General features: G+C 69.7%; 2 protein-coding genes across 2 annotated transcripts; both read left to right on the top strand.

The window, feature by feature from the left end:
* Positions 1-365: 365 nt before the first annotated feature.
* SHC2 (SHC adaptor protein 2) lies at positions 366-5,172 on the top strand. The gene is made up of 12 exons (XM_032203850.1): positions 366-899; positions 1,847-1,917; positions 2,227-2,287; positions 2,475-2,594; positions 2,721-2,774; positions 2,955-3,006; positions 3,161-3,287; positions 3,409-3,589; positions 3,672-3,738; positions 3,862-4,023; positions 4,119-4,420; positions 4,505-5,172. Exons 1-12 carry the CDS (start codon positions 366-368, stop codon positions 4,631-4,633), a joined length of 1,860 nt encoding a protein of 619 aa, XP_032059741.1. The 3' UTR covers positions 4,634-5,172.
* Positions 5,173-9,837: 4,665 nt separating this feature from the next.
* C2CD4C (C2 calcium dependent domain containing 4C) lies at positions 9,838-11,088 on the top strand. The gene has a single exon (XM_032203876.1). The coding sequence runs from the start codon at positions 9,838-9,840 to the stop codon at positions 11,086-11,088; it is 1,251 nt and encodes a 416-aa protein (XP_032059767.1).
* The last annotated feature ends 2,518 nt before the right edge of the window (positions 11,089-13,606 follow it).

Here is a 13,606-nt window from a genome sequence, read left to right as displayed (position 1 = left end):
AGGTGCCCTGGGCAGTGCAGGGAAGAGCCCGGCCGGCCCCAAGCGGGAGCGGGCGCGGGGACGACCCCTGCCCCTTTTGGGGGTCCCACCGCAGTGGGGCGCGGGGGAGAGGGGAGGATGCGGGGGGGGGCCGGAGCGGGGCGGGCGGGGGCCGCAGGGGCGGGCGGGAGGCGGGGATGCTCGGGGATGCTCGGGGGGGCCGGGGGCGGGCGGCGGAGCGCTCGCTCCATGACATCAGCGCTCGGCGGCCCCGGGGGAGCGGGCGGGGGGCGGGCGGCGGCGGCGCGGAGCGGAGCGGGGCGCTCGCCCCGGGCGGCGGCGGCGGCGGCGGCGGCGGCGGAGCGCCGGGCGGAGCGGGGCAGGGGATGCTCCCCGAGCCCAAGTATGACCGGTTCCGCGACGAGCCGCTGAGGGCCGCCCCCATGCCGGCCCCGGTGCCGGTGCCGGTGCCGGCTCCCGCCCCGGGGCTGGCGCAGCCGTGCCCGGCGGCGGGCGAGGAGCCGGAGGCCGGCACCACGTTCTGCATGCTGCTGCCCAGGATGCCCCAGTGGAAGTTCCCCGGCCCCGGCGGCTTCCTCAGCCGCAGCCCCTCGGGCTCCAGCAAGGAGCTCTCCTCGCCGGCCCGGCCGGGGGGCGCCGCGGAGCCCGGGGGGGCCCCGTCCAGCCTGGCGGCGGTGCTGGGCGCCTGCGAGCCCGGCTGCTCGGCGCCCTGCTCGCTGCCGGGGCTGAGCCGGCTCCGCGCCGGGGCCGGGGCCGCCAGGAAGGCGGCGCGGGCGGAGGGGGCCCGGCCGGGCGGCGAGGAGTGGAACCGCAAGGGCAGCTTCATCAGCAAGCCGGCGCAGGGCTGGCTGCACCCCGACGAGCGGGTGCTGGGGCCCGGCGTCTCCTACATCGTCAGGGTAAGTGCCGCCGGCCCCGCTCCACCCCGGGGGCTCCCGGGAGCCCCCCCCTCGCCCCCGGGCACCCAGGGCACGCGTCCCGCGATGCCCGTCCCGGGGGACCCCCTGGAGCCCCGCGGTGCCGCTCCCCCGCAGCTGACATCCCGCGACCTGGGCGATGCCCGGCGGGACCCCGATGCCCAGCGGGACCCCGATGCCCGGCAGGACCCCGATGCCCGGCCTCCCTCCAGCCTCCATCCTCAGCGCAGGGCCCTGGAAACGCTCGGGGGGCCCAGAGGCCGCTGGCAGCCTTGGCTGCAGCTGCAAGCCTGGCTCTGGACCAGGCGCGCTGCTCAAGGCTGGGCTGAGGGCAGAGCCGGCAATCCTCCACCTTGTCCAGGGCGGCTGTGTCCAGAGGCTGCGGGCACGGGGTGGGACCCTGGCAGCCACCCCCTCCTGTACAAAGCCACAGTGGGCAGGCGGCCGGGGTGCTGGGGCCAGCATTGTGGGGGTGCCCTGACTCCCACGGAGGGATGCTGGGGCTGGCAGCGGACGCGCCCGCACGGCCTGCGGCCCCTTCTGCCGTCACGTAGCAGCCCCGTCACGCTGCCCGCGTTGTCTGTCTTGGCTTGTGAAGGATGGCACGGGGCCGGGTTGGGCCGGGGACTTGCCAGGCCAGGGGACACAGCCCTGGGACACGGCCACCACCAGCCCCTGTCCTGGCGGTTGGATCCCTGGCACCCGGATGAGTTTGCTGGGTCTCAGCGCAGGGTCTGGGCACGCAGCGGGGCAGCTGGACATGTTGGGGTGGGGAGCGAAATGGTGCTGTGCATGAGAGCCCTGGAGCTGGTGCCAACGGGGGCCTTGTCCCTGGCACCCAGCTCCTCTGCTCTCCTCTCCCTCGCCTGCGCGGGGCTGGTGACGGCAGCCGCAGACTGCTCTGACCTCTGTTCCTTCCCTCCCTGCAGTACATGGGGTGCATCGAGGTGCTGCGCTCCATGAGGTCCCTCGACTTCAACACCCGGACACAGGTCACCAGGTGGGGCCCCGCCGCCACCCCCGCCCAGGCCCTGTGGAGACGGGGGGACGGGGACGAGGCTGGGGGGGGCCCCGCACGCCTCACACTGGGCCAGGGGCAGCGATGCGGCAAAGGGCTCTGCCGCAGATCGATGGGAGGAAAGAGGAGAAGGGAGGTGGCCCCAGCTGGGAGGACGAACCGCCGGCCCCATGACACCGGGGGATGCTGCAGGCGCCTGGGACTGGTGGCCCCCAGAGCTGTGGGGAGGGGAGGCAGCTGGGAAGGGGCTGGGGTCTGCAGCGGTAACGCTGCGGGGCTCGGGGCTTGCAGGGAAGCCATCAACAGACTGTACGAGGCAGTGCCAGGCGTGAAGGGCATCTGGAAGAAGAAGGTGAGTCTCCTCCCGGGCCCATCCTTCTCTGCTCCCCCAGGGCCAGGGCTGCGGGCAGGGTGCTGGGCTGCTGGCTCTGATCGCAGCGCAGAGCCTGGGGTCTCTCGGGCACCCCCTCTGCCTCCTCCACCCCAGGAAGCCTGGTCCTGGGGGGCTGCATCGCCCCCACCCTCCTCTCCCCCATCAGGCTCCCAACAAAGCCCTCTTCTCCATCCTGGGCAAGAGCAACCTCCGCTTCGCAGGCATGAGCATCGCCGTCAACATCTCCGTTGATGGCCTGAACCTCATGATCCCCACCACGCGCCAGGTGAGAGCTGGGCACAGGGGATGCAGCCCCCAGCCCCATCCCAGCCCTCTGCCTCCAGCCTCAGCTCCCGCTGCCAGGCAGGGGCTGGCAGCCCCCCCAGTAACCCCACGGCGGCCGTGCCCACAGATCATCGCCAACCACCACATGCAGTCCATCTCCTTCGCCTCCGGCGGGGACACGGTGAGGCTCTCTTGCCACAGCCCCTCCTCGGCTCCCCGCTTGGGGAGCGGGGACGTGGGGCTGCCCTGAGCCACAACGGGGGGACAACACGGTTCCTGGGGCTGAGCCCCCCCGGTAGCCCTGGCCCCCCTTGCCATGCGACGGGGGGGTGCAGGCCCTGAGCACCCTCTGTGCCTCCAGGACACCACAGACTACGTTGCCTACGTCGCCAAGGACCCCATCAACCAGAGAGGTGACGATGGCCCTGGGGCACGGAGGAGGGATGAGCTGGGCTGGGGGCGGTGTCCCTCAGTGGGGGGCGAGGGGCAGCTTGGGGCTATCCGAGGGGCTGCTGGGGACACGGGGGAAGCCTCGATCTGTCTGTCCGTCCATCTGTCTGCCCGCAGCTTGCCACATCCTGGAGTGCTGCGATGGGCTGGCACAGAGCGTCATCAACACGGTGGGACAGGCCTTCGAGCTGCGCTTCAAGCAGTACCTGCACAGCCCCCCCAAGGTGGTGGTGCCCCCGGACAGGTAGGGTTGCAGCCGGCCTGGGCACCGGGGCCGGTCCAGGCGTCCCCGTCCTTGCCAGGATTGGGGCCGGGCTGGGCAGGGTGTCCCCAAGCCGCCTCTGCTCCCACCACGTCCTGTGCAGGGTGCTGGGGACGGAGGAGTCGGCGTGGGGGGAGGACGATGAGACGGGCGAGCACGACTACTATAACAGCATCCCGGGCAAGGAGCCACCCCCGGGGGGGCTCGTCGACTCCCGGCTCCGGCACGGCACGCTCCTGGGCCACGTCCGTGTCCAGCCCCCCAGCTCCAGCCCCGCCAGCCAGGTGAGCTTTGGGGCCGCTGCCGGCCCTGCAGTGAGGGGCCAGGGCTGGCCCCCCCGATGCCCTTGCTGTCTTCTCTCCCCAGGGCAGTTTAACACTCAGGAGAGAGCAGAGCAGCCAGCTGGGACCACCCTGGGACCTGGAGAGCCAGGGTGGGTACTGCCGCGGGGGGCTGCGGCCGCAGGAGGGTGCTGGGGGAGTCAGGGCAGGTGGGGTCCCATGGGGGCTGCGGGGGGGACCCCGCTCCACCCGGCGGTGATGCCCGGTCCCCGCAGGCCAGCCCTGCGACGGGTACCTGCAGGCGGACGGGCACCCCCTGGGGCCGCGGGACTACGAGGAGCACATGTACGTGAACACGCAGAGCCTGGACACACGGGAGCCGGATGCCGCCTGCGGAGCACCGGAGGAGAGTCCCAAAAAGGACCTCTTCGATATGAGTAAGCTGCCGGGCTGGGGCTGGGGGCTGTGCTGAGGCCTGGCATCGTGTCCCAGAGCGGTGACGGCCCCGACGGCCCCGTCCTGGCTCCTGCAGGGCCTTTTGAAGATGCCCTGAAGCTCCACGAGTGCATGGCAGGGGGAGGCAGCAGCCCCCCAATTGAGGACCAGTGGCCGAGCCCCCCCACGCGGAAAGCTCCCATCGCCCCCACGGAGGAGCAGCTGAGGCGGGAGCCGTGGTACCACGGGAAGATGAGCCGGCGGGACGCCGAGAAGCTCCTGCAGATGGACGGGGATTTCCTGGTGCGGGACAGCATCACCAACCCGGGGCAGTACGTGCTGACGGGCATGCACTGCGGGCAGCCCAAGCACCTGCTGCTGGTGGATCCCGAGGGCGTGGTAAGGGCAGGGGGGCCGGGACGGGGGCGATGGGGCGGGGGGCAGCTGCCTGGGGCTTCAGGGCTGCTCTGCCCCCGGCCCCAGGTCAGGACCAAGGACGTGCTCTTTGAGAGCATCAGCCACCTCATCAGCCACCACCGGCAGAACGAGCAGCCCATCGTGGCCGCAGAGAGCGAGCTGCACCTCCGCCAGGTTGTCCGCAGGAAGCAGTGATGCTGGGGGGTACGTGAGCCCCCGGCCCACCCCCCTGGCACCAGACTCGCTCCAGCCCGGGGCAAAGCCGAGGGAGGCCCTTCTGCACCCCCCTCTGCTCGTGCCTGTCTTCAGGGGCCTCGTGGTGCCCACCTCCAAGGGCCCCGCTGTCCGTCCCTCGTCCCCCCATCCCCACTGCCTCCCCTCCGTCACCCGCACGGGGCCCCCTGCCCCGCGCACGCCCGGACATTTATTGTGCTCAGCGGCTGGGGACAGCGCAGGGACGTGCTGGGTGAAGCTGTCAGGTTCTGCCCGTGGGGCTGCCCCAGTCCTGGGCCAGGTGGTGCCAGCCCTGCCCTGCCCACGTGCCCCCCACCCCTGACACCCCCAGCCCAGCACCCCGCAGCTGGAGGCGTCCTGGCACAAGGGACGTGGAGCAAAGCGGGGTGGCTGCTGCTGGGAGCCTCATCCCTGGGCTCATGGGGTGCGATGGGGCGAGCAGGCTCAGTGTGTGTGCACGTGTGTGTGAGCACATGTGTGAGCGTGTGTGTGAGCATGTGCACGTGTGTGTGAGCGTGTGCAGGTATGCTGGGGGCTGCTGGGGCAGCGGCCCCCGCGCAGAGAGCCATACCTCTCGCCAGCGCTGCTGCTCAGGACCCAAGTCCTGCCCCGGTCCCTGCTCTCTGCCAGGACATTGGGGGGCCCCCACCCGTCAGGACTGTGTCCCTGTTGGGCTCTGCCCAGCGGGGCTGGGCACAAGCACCTCTTGGAGCCAGCGCTGCTGGATTTTCCTGTGGGTCTCACGCTTCCAGTCGCCTTCTCACCAGGAGTGGCCGTGCCGCAGCACCCGCGGAGCCCCTGCAGCCCTGCTCAGCCCCCGGGGGGGGCCAGGACCGAGTGTGGGGCAGAGCTGAGCCTGCGATGCTGGGGTGTCCCCAGCCCTGGGACCCCCCAGGTGCAGTTTTGGCAGGTTTTTATGGCATTCACGGTCCCTCCTCGGGCGTCTCTGGGGTTTGTTGTTTGAGATACGTTTCTAATTAAACCTGGAAATGAGCAAGGCCCCGGCTGTTCGTGCTGCCCCCAGGCACAGAGCTGGCAGCGGGTGCCAGGGCAGCTTCTCCATCACCGCCAGCTCCCGGCCGGTCGCACCTCGGTGGCCGCACCCTGCAGCTGCCCGTGGGCACGCGTTGCCTCCGAGCCCCGGGGTGTGCTTCCAGGGCTGGGGTGCGCGGGGCTGGGTCCTGCGGGGCTGAGCTGGGAGATAAAAAAGGCTTTTGGCTGGGATTGGCAAAGGCACCAGGAGCCCTGCTGGAGCCCAGGGGCTGCGGGAGGCACGCAAGGCTTTCGGAGCCAGGGGCAGAGCAGGGCTGCTGGGGGGTCGGGTCCCCCACGGCCACAGAGCCCCGGCCCCGGTGGGCCTCTGGCTGCAAACCCCGGGCACGGCGGGGCCGCAGCGGGCTCCAGGCCAGGCTCCAGGACAGCTCCAGCACCGACGTCCACGGGGCCCCACTGGTTGCCCCCCGCTCGCTGTGCCCAGAGCTGGAGCTGGCAGCCCCAGGGGAGTGGGGTCACCCCTCGGGGGACGTCCTCCGGCTGAGGGGCCGGCGGGGTGCTGGGTGAGTCAATGAATAAAGTCAGTGCCTAAATAAAGCCTGGTAATGAATGTGTAATTTTCCATTGATAGTCGAATATCTACAGGGATGCAGCGCTTCCATCTCGGCTGCTATTTTTTGTCATGTAGTAATGCGTCTGCAAAGATAATTGCACTGTTCCCTCAATAGCAGAGGCAGGAAAAGGCAGCGAGAGCCCCTGCTCGCTTCTCTGCTGCGAGGAACAAGCCTGCGCCGCGCACCAGCTGCCGCCGCTCCGCACCCAGCCTTTCGGCTGCCAGAGAGGCTGTGAGGAGGCACTGGCAGGGCTGGCACGGTGGTTTTGGGGGTATTTACCCACCTTGATTGAGGTTGTCCAGGCCGATCACTGCACCGCAGGTGGTGCACGGCCCCCCGAGCCCCCCAGCCCCGGCACAGAGGCAGGACCCTGCGGTGTGGGGAGGTGGGCTGGGAGCCACGCAGCGGCAGCGCTCTTGAAACAAAAAACAATTAAATATGAGGCCTTTATTGAGTTACGTATGGACATGAATAATGCAATTGGAGCACCAGTTCCCGGGAGGGCCGCAGCTGAAATTGGATTTCTTTCTCTGCGCTCTGCACCCCCGGAGCAGCCCCACTGCTGGGCTGGGCTGGGGGGGCCGGGGCCGTGCTGCTGTCCCTGGGGGCTCCCCGTGGCTGGGGGGGGGACACGGGGCTCTGCTTCCCAGCCTCCAGCAGATGGTAGCACACTGTCGGCTCTGCCAGGCGCGTCCCCAGCCCTGTCTCTGTCCCCAGCCCTCTCCCTGTCCCCAGCCGGGCATCCCTGCCCCACTGCACCGTGCCCAGGCCTTGCTGGATGCTGCTCCCCTCCAGCGCCCTCCAGCCCAGCCCGAGGGACCCCCGCCCGCCCCACTAACCCTCGCCCATCCCCACGCCCCCCATCATGCTGCTCAGGGAAGGCAGCTCTGGAGCCCAAGATGGGGCCTCGTGGTTCCCCCCCCCGCCTGCAGCCACAGGGAGCTGCGTTGTCCCAGCCCCACGGAGGAGGCAGGAGGGGAAAGGGCCCCCATCCAGCCTTGCTCTGCTCAGTGCTGCCCGGTGGTCCAGAGCTTGCTTTGGAGGCGCTGGAGAATTGTTTTCTCCTGGCCTGCAAGCATTTGTTCTCTGCCCACTTCTGGCTGTGGTCTGGCACCTCCCTCTACGCGCAGTGACTGTGGCAACGCGGCGCTGGAGGCGAGCGCTGGTCCCGAGCCCCGTACCGGAGCAGGGCTGGCTGCCAGCACGGGTGCCTGGGCACACCCCACGTCCCCGCCACGTGCCCCAGCGCCAGCTCCTGCTGTGTGCACGGGGCACTCCCGCTGCCCCTCCGCTGAGACCCGGGGCACTCGAGCTCTCCGTGGCTTTGCCCATCGCTGCCGCCCTGCTCTTGCCCCAGCCGCGCACCAGGACCAGGTGAGCTCAGTGCAGACGCTCAGCACCCTGCTCCCCCTCCACACCCCAGGGACCGCTGGCCCCAAGCCAAGTGTGCGGGCAGGGCTGGCCCAGCTCCAGCGCTCTTTGTTATCTCTGGGGAACTCAACCATTTCTGCACCTTATTTACCTCCTGTTGCACAAGGGTGGAGGAAAGGTAAACACCAGCCTTTGTTCACCATCTCCCTTTTCCTTGAGCTTCCTCATCCTCTCTCTCTTTCTTCACCCTCTGCCCCCCAGCCAGACCCCGGACTGGACGCCGTGCAGTGCCAACCCCTGGTCCAGCCATAACGCTGCCATCTCCCCTCCTCAGTGAGAAGCCCCAGCCCAGCCCCACTCCTGCACCCCCACACCCTGCTTGCCACGTCCCTGTGGCTTCTCCCAGATTTGTGCCAAGCTCCCCTTAGGTGAAGGCCACTGCTTTGCCAGCATTACTGCTCCCCACCAAGCAGGGCGATGCCCCAAGGATCTCTGAAGCCGTGGTGCCTGCCCTGCAGGGAGCACCCCCAGGGTGCTGGGAGGGGCCTCACATGGGGGAGGAGAGCCCAGCAGAGACACCAGGCAGCGCAGAAAGCAGCAAGCAGCCAGGGAGGGGACGGCTGTTCTCCCAGCCCCGGGGCACCTTCTCCCTCCCCGCCTCTCCCAGGCGCAGCCAGAGCAGGCTGCCGGCCCTTGCTGGGCTCGGCGCATCCTTCTCTTTTCATCAGCTCAGAGGCAGGATGCGGAGGGAGCCGAGACCTCCCACCTCTCGCACAGTGCTTGGCTGCAGCAACCTGCGCTGAGTGAGATCACCAAGCCGGGCCTTCGTTTCTGGTGATTACATCAAGCCCTTTGCTGTCGTGGGCTGGTCGCGAGGAGAACGGAGCCTTCCCCGCAGCCTGGCAGCGCCCCAGGGCAGGCACCCGGGAGAAACAAACGCTGTCCCCATCCTGCCTGGAGCACCACCGTCCCCAGGGTTATAAATCCACAGGGCGCCCGTGCTGGGGCTGATCATCCTGGCCTGAAGGTCGCCTGCCCACTCGGCTGCTCTGTGCCCGCAGCGATGCTCCCTGGACCCCCTGACGTTTCGCCCCCTGTGCTCCCAGCACCACCGGGCCGTGTCCTGCCCCGCGCCCCCCTGCCAGGTGTCAGCCAAACGCGTGCCGTGCGGCGCTGCCTCCCCCGAGCCTCCCTCCACGGCATTAAACCACTTGATGCTCTCAGCGGGTCCTTGAGCTCTGAGCTCCTTGGAGTGCTGTTGGCTTTGTTCGGCGCTTTGATGAGCTCGAGAGCTCGGGTGGGTGGGGGGGGGGAGCGCGCCGTGATACCGGGGGGCTCCATCCTCGGGGGGCTCCTGGCTTGGCCCAGGGCGGGGGGGACCCGGGGGCACAGCGGGGCTGCTGCCGGCTCGGGGGTCCCGGCCCGGTCCCGGCGTCCCCGCGGGCACACGGTGGGAGGGTCCCGGGGGCCGGGCAGCCGGGGGTCCCGCTCCTCGGTCTGGAGGCGGCCGGGGGCCGGAGCGGGGACCGTGCCCGGGGCGGCCGACGGGGGTCGGCCCCGCCGCCCGCCCCCTGCGGGCTGACCCCTGCCCGCCGCGGCCCCGCGCAGCAGCTCGGGGGGGGCCCGGCGCGGCGCGGGGAAAAGCGGGGGCGCCGCGCTCGGAGGAATACGGCGGCGGCGCGGCGGGGAGCGCGGGGCCGCCCCGGCCCTATAAAAGCGCGTCCGCGCCCGGCAGGCTGCGGCGGCGGCGGCGGCTCCGGTCCAGGTGCGGTGGCTCCGGTAACGGTGAACGGCAACTTCCCGGTGGGGCGGGTGTCCCGTCCCTCCCGTCCCGTCCCGTCCCGTCCCGTCCCGTCGGCTCCGCCGTGCGCTGCGGGGTCCGGCGGGTCCCGGTGCGTCCCGGTGCCCGTCGGCGCGGCGCGGCGGCTCCCTCCCCACCCCCGTCCCCACCCCCGGGCTGCCGGGTGCCGGTCGCGGTGTCCCGCGGCGCGGCCGGTTCCCCCCCGTCCCTCTCGTCCCCGTCCCTCCCCTGGGACCGGCGGGTCCCGGTGCCCCCGGTGCGGCCGGATCCTTCCCCAGCCTCGTCCCCGTCGCGCGCCGGGCTGGCGGCTCCCGGCGTGCCGGTGCCCGGCCCCCGGTGACGGCGCTTCCCATCGGGTCTCTTCCAGCCCCGCAGCCGGCGGCGAGATGTGGCTCCTGGAGCGGCTGCGCGGCGTGGCGGAGAACGGCGGCTCCCGGGGCGCGGGGCCCGAGGAGTCCCCGCGGGGTTCCCGCTACAGCAACGTCCTCACCCCCGACAAGATCCCCGACTTCTTCATCCCGCCCAAGCTGAGCGCGGCGCCTGCTGAGGCCGAGGGCTCCGAGCCCCCTGCGCCGCCAGCCGTGGGTCCCTCCGCCTCAGAGCAGGACCTGGCGGGGCGCAAGCCGCCGCGCAGCCCCCGGCCGCCCAGCCGGCCCCGGCCGAAGGCGACCGGCCGGCACATCATCCAGATCGAGAGCGCCGAGGACTGGACGGCTGAGGGGGGCTTTGGCACCAACGCAGACCCGCAGGCGCAGACGGCCATGTCGCTGCCCTACGTGCCCAAGGCGCAGACCTCCTACGGCTTCGCCACGCTGGTGGAGAGCCCCCACACGCGGCGCAAAGAATCGCTCTTCCACAGCGAGCACAGCAGCCTCTGCCCCTCGCCAGCCACCTCCCCCAGTGCCCAGCGCAGGGCCAAGCTCAATGGTGAGAGCGGGTCCCGGGCGCCCGCCGACCTGGGGGCAGCCCTCATGCACCCCGGCCGCTACTTCAGCGGCGGCGAGAGCGACACGTGCTCCTCAGCCGAGTCCTCGCCCTTCGGCTCCCCGCTGCTCTCCCGCTCGGTCTCCCTGCTGAAGATCTTCAGCCAGGAGAGCCAGTCCAAGGTCATCAAGCTGAAGCACTCGGTGGCCCGCAACAGCTCGCTGTCCACCGACGACAGCTCGGCCGACACCAGCCCCAGCGCCCAGCGCCGCGCCAGGAGCGCCCCGGCGGGGGGGCAGCCGCCGGCAGCCCTGGACCTGCCGCAGGGCCGAAACCGCGAGCACAGCCTGCGCCTCAGCCGGGGTGGCAGCCTGCGCCTGGCCGCCGACTACGACCCCTCCAACGCCCGTCTCCGCGTGCGGCTCATCTCTGCCGAGGACCTCTACGACGCCCTGGTCGACGTGCGCAGCATCAACTGCTGCGTCTCGCTGTGCCTCAACCCCGGGAAGCTGCAGAAGCAGCGCAGCACCATCGTCAAGAACAGCCGCAACCCCAGCTTCAACGAGGACTTCTTCTTCGACGGGCTGGGCCCTGGCCACGTCAGGAAGCTGTCCCTGAAGCTGAAGGTGGTCAACAAGGGCAGCAGCCTGAAGCGGGACACGCTGCTGGGGGAGAAGGAGCTCCCGCTCACCACCCTCCTGGCTGGCCTGTAGGCAGCCCCGGAGGGAGCTCGCCCGTGGGGCTGGGGCGCGGGAGGGCAGGGGCCAGCCCTGGCCCCTCTGGCAGAGGGTTCAGAGGGGCCCCCCCAGAGGAGGGCCGGGGCCGTGGCGGGTCTCGGGTACGGAGGGCCGGGTCCCTGGGCGCGGTCCCACCGTGGGGCGCTGCCAGCGTCAGCCCCCCCGCGGCAGCCGCAGCCTCTCCCCTCCGTCCCCTCCCAGCTCCGCTCCTGGGGCTGCGGCTCCTGGCGCCCAGCGGGAGCCGCAGGCCCTGTCCCCATCGGGAAGGATGGATGTCACCTGCTGGGCTCTTCCCTCCCTGGGTTCTGCGGTCTCCAGCTGGCCGGCACACAGCTCGGAGGTGGGTAGATCCCCGTAGCATACTTATTGCTGCTTCCCTCAAAGCCTCAGCTCCCGGAGCGAGGCGATGGCGTGGATCTCGACTTTAATTTAAAAGTCAAGTTCGTAGTCTTGGAGACTGCAGGGAAAATACTGCAGAGGTGACCCAAGACCCAGCCTGGGGGTCCTGGGAGGCAGCCCGGGGACTGGCTGGGACCCGTGGTCTTTCTGAGCCTTTCCTGGACCCTTCCTGGGCCTGCGCAGGGCACGCAGGTTGTCTCTGCCCAACACCCGCAGCCTCTGGGGATGCCTTCCTGCCTTGAGCGATGCCGTCCGCTGCTGACCCCCCCCCCATGGGTGACAGCTCCAGGAGCTTTAGGGGCATTTGGGTCTGCCCAAACCCAGGCAGGGGCTGCCAGGGGCTGGCGCTGCCAGATGGGGGCCCAGCACCCCCTGCCCCGGGTGCATGGGTGGGCACGGGTACTGGGTGGGTGTCCCAGCAGTTGCTGAGCACTGGTGGCCATGCACCTGGGTGGCACTGGGGAAGGGCAGCAGGCGGAGGCAATGAGCTCCCTTCCCCTTTGCTGCCCACCCACCTGTGGGTGCTTGGGGGCTTGTGAGTGTCTGCACCCCCTGGGAGGGGGAGATGCAGCCCTAGGGGGGACCTGGACCCCAAAAGGGTCTGTGCTGGCCCTGCAGCTCTCCCCGGGGGAGTGGGCGCCCCCATCGCTGCCCCCACCCTGTCCTGTCCCACCCGGCCAGGGACACCGAGAGGGGGAAATGCAGGTTGGGGTGTCTGCGGGTGGGTAAAACAGCCACCTCGTTGTTGTTGGTGTGGTGTTGCCTATCGCATTGGGTTCCTGCATGTTTTTGTGGAAGGGAGCAGAAATAGCAGCGCTCCTCTGCCCCGTCCCAGCACGCGTGGACACACGCACACACGTGTCCCTCTGTGTTAACCTCTGTTGGTGGCGGTTGATGTTCCTTCCTTGTCCTTTGCAGCAGATGGCAGATTTCAGTGTTGGCTATTTATATCTGAGGCTGATCTTTCCCAGCGCGTTTTACTTCTGTCTGTAAATATGTTCCAGGTACGCGAGGCATGGTTCTGATAGCGTGATGTTTGCATGTCGGGGGGATTTGGGGTGACCGTGGCTGTTTTTCGAGCTTGTGGATGAAAACAAACCGTGCAGGACGTGAGGAGCAGGCGCAGCCCTGTCGCAGGGGATTTCCCACCTGCTGCTTCCTGCCCCAGCACCGACCAAGGGGCGCCTGCCCCCGCCCTCCCTCCTGCCCCGCGGGGCCTGGGCTCAGCCGGGGGGCGAGCAGGGGGCTGTGAGGGCTGGGATGGGACCTGGGGGGGAACCTCCTGCACCAGGGCTGGTGGGGACCCCAGGGCACCATGAGGCACATCTGGGGGCACCCAGGGGCTGGAGACAGGACCGGTGCAAACGTTTCGGTGCCCACAAAGGGCTGGGGGTGCCACGGCCACCCCTCGGCAGAGCTGTGCTGTGTGCCTTTGGCTCTGGGGAGGGGGGGAGGCTGAGAGCAGGGCCCAGGACTGCTCCTTGGCTTGGGGCTGGCCCCAGGGGAAGACCCAAGGGCCCGGCAGCTGGTGCCATCCCCCCTGCCTGTCCCGGGGCTGCCTCACCAGAGCGTGGTGCTGAGCCCCAGGGTGTGCCGTGCTGTGCCGGGTGGGTGGATGTGGGGCCAGGAGTGTGGCATGGTGGGGTCCTTCCTCCCTGTAGCTCTTTTCTAATGTTCCTGCTTTGATATTTCTGTGGCTGGATTTAATGACGCATTTTTTGGAGTGAAAAAATATATTAATACCTGAATGGAATGTTTGTTTACAGATGACTTCCCCTTTCTAGTGCAATAAAGGCATTTCTAAACCAGATGCGGGTGGTACCCCAGCTCTTGGTGTTCCCTTGCTTTCCATGGTTGCAGCTGCTGGGCAGTACCAGGGCCGAGCCACCGGCACCACCTCAGGCCTGTGCCAGGTCCCCCGTGATGGGGAGCGGTGGGGAAGCAGGGCAGGGCCCCTGCAGAGCCCCATCCGTGCAGCAGTGACCTCTCCTCGTGATGCTGCCTCTCCCCACCAGCTCTGTCCTGTGGAGCTGCAGGTGCTTTGGGGACACCCCAACATGCCCGGGCAGCAGCGGGAGCAGTCCTCCGGGGACGA

Source organism: Aythya fuligula, chromosome 26 (assembly GCF_009819795.1).
Source record: "Aythya fuligula isolate bAytFul2 chromosome 26, bAytFul2.pri, whole genome shotgun sequence".
Taxonomy (NCBI): domain Eukaryota; kingdom Metazoa; phylum Chordata; class Aves; order Anseriformes; family Anatidae; genus Aythya; species Aythya fuligula.
Note: the sequence above shows the minus strand (reverse complement) of the source record. Positions and strands in the feature narration are given on the sequence as shown.

Coding starts and splice junctions, on each gene's coding strand:
- SHC2 (XM_032203850.1), top strand. CDS start 366: ATGCTCCCCGAGCCCAAGTATGACCGGTTCCGCGACGAGCCGCTGAGG. Junction 1,918..2,226: donor ACCCGGACACAGGTCACCAG/GTGGGGCCCCGC, acceptor CGGGGCTTGCAG/GGAAGCCATCAACAGACTGT. Junction 3,288..3,408: donor GTGGTGGTGCCCCCGGACAG/GTAGGGTTGCAG, acceptor CGTCCTGTGCAG/GGTGCTGGGGACGGAGGAGT.
- C2CD4C (XM_032203876.1), top strand. CDS start 9,838: ATGTGGCTCCTGGAGCGGCTGCGCGGCGTGGCGGAGAACGGCGGCTCC.